Genomic DNA, 4,271 nt, shown 5'->3' on the forward strand with positions numbered 1-4,271 from the left:
ACTGAGTGAGTGAACCTACATGAGAGGTTCTTCCCAGAGTTCATGCCATGGAGAGGGGAGGTCTATAACTTTCCCACACAGGTGCAAGTGGGGAAACATGATTTTCCTAGTTCACTTACATTGTTTTAGCCTCAATTCAGTTTTTCACTGACTTTGTGGCTGGAGGCTACGTTCAGTTCCTTGCCAAGTGAGCTGCTCCAAAATGGCAGCTAATGAGGGCTGGAGATGCAGTTCAGCAGATCACTTGCCTAGCACATGTGCAGCCCAGATTCCACCCCCAGCAGCTGGGGGTGGGGGGCAGGGGAATGGCAGCTGACCTCATCAAAGCCAGCAAGGGAGAGATAAGCCAGCAGGAAGATAGGTCAGAATCTCTCTCATGTGATCATGTAAATGCTATCCACTCCAAAGCATTTTCAAAATAGTATCCCTGTGAGAACCACATAATCATATACACACTTAAATATGCAGAATGAGTAGTAGAAATTAAAAACAGAAACTCAAAGAGAGGTGTTTACAGGCAAGGCACAGAGTCTCATGAGAAGTCAGAGCTGGCGGAGGTGACGACTCAGTTTCTCCAGTGTGACCAGAAGAAGGTGCATGGGGAAAGCTTCCAGTAGGTTTGCCTCCTTCCAGACATTCCAGTAGTAAGTGTATTGACTGGATCCAACAGGACTGGGCCTATTCCTGCTAGGTAATTCAGGGAGTATTTGTAAAGGTGTGGGCAGAGTTAAGGGCTGGTGCAGCACCCCCAGCTGGCCACTGGGGAAGTTGCAAATATCTGTTAATGACTGCCAGGTAGAAGCAGTAAGCCCATCAATGAGGTCCATACAGGTCTGTCTACTGAGACAGAACAGAGTGGAGAATAGAGTAGACCTCTTGGGATGAAGAGAAAATATAGCACATTCAGCACAAACCATAATTTCATGGTGAATCTTATGGTATCAGTCCTATCACCAGTGTTTAACAAACTCTTATTTTTCTAGTGCCTTGATGTATAAAATTAGGATATTGATTTGGGATCTTTCTTCTTCTCTAATGTAAGTTTTTCCTACTATAATTTGCCCTCTGAAAACAGCTTTGACTACATCCCATAAGTTTTGGTGTAATTTTTTTTTTTCACTTTCATTTATCTCAAAGTGTTTTCAAATCTGACTTGAAACTATTTATTTGACCTTCTGGCTGGATGTGTGTTCTATAATTTCTGCCTATTGGTGAGGTTTTTCTTCTGTTACTGACTTCTCATTTCATTTCATTATGGTAAGAGAAGACACTTCAGGGCTGGGGAGATAGCTCAGCCGGTAGAGTGCTTGCCTTGCAAGCACAAGGCCCTGAGTTCAATCCCCAGTACCGCAAAAAAAAAAAAAAAAAAAAAAAAAAAAGAGAAGACACTTCAGATTTCAATCCACCACCAATGTTTAATTAAGCAAAAGCAAACCACAAAACCACAATTAGCACTTTATATCTAATACAATGCCTGTCACTTTTAAAAACATAAAGTAAGTGTTGCCAAGGATGTGAAGAAATGAGAAGCTAGGATTGCCTCCTGGTGTAGGAATCCCACCCCTACTTATACAACCAAAGGGACTGAAACAGGAATGCAAACACATATTTGTACACAAATATTCACAACAGCATTCTCCACCCTAGCCAAAAGGTGCAAACAACCCAAGCTGGTGCCAACAAATGATTGGATAAACAAAATGTGGCTCATCCAAATGATGAAATATTTTCATCCATAAAAAGGACTGGACTCTGGCACATGCTACAACATAAATGGACCTAAAACATCATGCTAAGTAAAATAAGCAAGACACACATCATGTGGTTCCACTTAGATGAAATAACAAGATTAGGCACATTCACAGAGATAGAAAGTAGATTAGAGGTTACCAGGGACTGAGAAGAGGAGGAAGGGGGAAGTCAATGGGTACAATGACATTCAGTTTGGACGATTAAAAAAAGCTTTGGAAGGAGGTGGTGGTGGTTGTTTTCCCAACATTGTCAATGAAGTGAATGCCATTGAATTTGATACTTCAAAATTATGACACTTCAAAATTATTGAAATGGCAATTGTTGTGATATGTATTTTTTACCACAATAAAAAAGAATGCTTCGTCCCTCATTTGCTGCCAGTATATACCAAGAAATCAAGGACAAAGGTGGAAGAGAGCTAGAAGCAAAAAAAAAAAAAAAAAAAAAAAAAAACTGTACTTAATTTAAAAAGAAAGAAAGAAAGAAAACAACTGTACTTGGGTGTGTGGTTTTGACAAAGGCAGCCTTGATCTGGTGATTTAAGAAAGAAAAAAAAAAAAAAAATGAGCCGGACGGGGTGGCACACCCCTGCAATCCTAGGGGCTCCGGAGGTTGAGGCAGGAGGATCACCAGCTCAAAGCCAACCTAGGCAATCTTGCTAGGCCCTAAGCAACTTAGCCAGACTCTGTCTCTAAATGAAACATAAAAAGGCTATGGGATGTGGCCCAATGGTTAAGCTCTCCTGGGTTCAACCCCCTGCGCGTGCGACACACACACACACACACACACACACACACACACACACATATATATACACAGAGAGAGAGAGAGAGAGAGAGAGAGAGAGAGAGAGTAAATTACCTCTTAAAATAAATGGATGCAGGACACAGAACAAGCCCTGCTTTCTGCTGGCTAAAAACCACCTCACACTGCGAACCAACCTTTGGTGGCAGCAGGGGCGCCCTCCACTGGTGACTATGTTGCATCGCATCAAAATCAATGAAACCAAGAAAAGGGGGGGAAAATATTTTTATTGAGTTTTTACGGTCTCCGAAACTAGTAAATAACGGCTTATTTTGTTTGGTGTACGACTAGCTTCTGTTTTCCAGGTGGGGGATCTGGGTCTCAGGAAGGGCCTAGGTTGATGAAAACCTAAAGGGTCGTGAATAATGCAAAGCAGGTCCTTATCTCAACACCCCGCAGCTGCGCGCCAGGGTCCTCTTGAGCGCCACCCTCACCTCCTGGTTGCGCAGACTGTACACCACAGGGTTGAGCAGCGGCGTCACCACCGTGTAGAACACCGCCACCAGGCGGTCCTGGGCGGGGTTGGCCCCAGAGTCTGGCCGCAGGTAGATGATGGAGGCGCAGCCAAAATGCACCACCACCACAGTGAGGTGCGCAGCGCAGGTGGAGAAGGCTTTGCGCCGGCCGGCCGCAGAGCGGATCCTCAGGATGGCCGCCACGATGAAGGCGTAGGACAGGAGGATGAGGAGGAAGGAGACCAGCACCACCAGCACGCTCAGGAAGAAGATGCCCAGCGCCTTGCGCGCACTGTCGGCGCAGCTGAGCTTCAGCACCGGGGCGATGTCGCAGAAGAAGTGCTCCACGCGGTCTCCACGGCAGAAGGGCGATGAGAAGATCATGCAGGTCTCCATCAGGGCCACCGAGAAGCCAGAGCAGAAAACCAAGGCTCCCAGGCAGAGGCAAACGGTGGGTCTCATGATCACCGAGTAGCGCAGGGGATGACAGATGGCCACGTACCGGTCGTAACCCATCAGGGTCAGGAGGAAGCAGTTGTTGCATCCAAAGACCAGAAAGAAGAACATCTGAGCCCGGCAGCCAGAGATGGAGATGGCCTGGCTGTCCATCAGCAGATGCGCCAGCATGTTGGGGATGGTGACCAGCGTGTAACAGGTCTCAGAGAGGGACAGCACGGCTAGGAAGCGGTACATGGGTGTGTGCAGCGTGCGGTCGGCATGGATGATGGCGATGATGGTGACGTTGCCACTGAGGGTGACCAGGTAGGTGAGGAGGAAGACCACGAAGAGTGTGGTCCTCAGGTCTGGAAGGTTGGAGAACCCCACCAGCACGAACTCTGTCACTAGCCCAGTCCCATTGCCGCGCTGCTTCTCAGGAGCCTGGGAAGAGAGCCCAGAGGAAACGCAATAGAGCAGTGAGTAGTGGGGTCCTCTTGGCATCAGGTAGAGTGGGGTAGGAGAGTCGTCCCTGTTTACCAACAGCACAGACACCTAGAACTGAATCATTGGTTTTCCTCCTGTCACCCAGCTGCCAGTGTCTCCTCCATGGGTAAGAAAACCATAGGGACAAATAAGGACAAGAGACTTGGGATGTGGTGGGAGGAAGGCAGTAAGAACATTGGTGTCTAGTTGAAAGTCCCTAAAGGGATCCTAGAGAAGGATTGAAGAGTAAGAGTGAATAGTTGCTGGGTGTGGTGGTGCCCGCCTGTACTCCCAGCAACTGGGGAGGCTGAGACGGGAGGATCTCAAGTTCCAGGCCAG

At 47.2% G+C, this 4,271-nt stretch overlaps 1 protein-coding gene across 1 annotated transcript; it reads right to left on the minus strand.

The window, feature by feature from the left end:
* Window positions 1–2,936: 2,936 nt before the first annotated feature.
* Window positions 2,937–3,950, minus strand: LOC306647123 (olfactory receptor 10T2-like; the record flags this gene model as incomplete). The annotated part of the gene is made up of 1 exon (XM_079116141.1): window positions 2,937–3,950. The coding sequence occupies one exon, from the start codon at window positions 3,948–3,950 to the stop codon at window positions 2,937–2,939; it is 1,014 nt and encodes a 337-aa protein (XP_078972267.1).
* Between the last annotated feature and the right edge of the window lie 321 nt (window positions 3,951–4,271).

Source organism: Sciurus vulgaris (genome assembly GCF_902686455.1).
Source record: "Sciurus vulgaris genome assembly, chromosome: 16".
Lineage (NCBI taxonomy): Eukaryota > Metazoa > Chordata > Mammalia > Rodentia > Sciuridae > Sciurus > Sciurus vulgaris.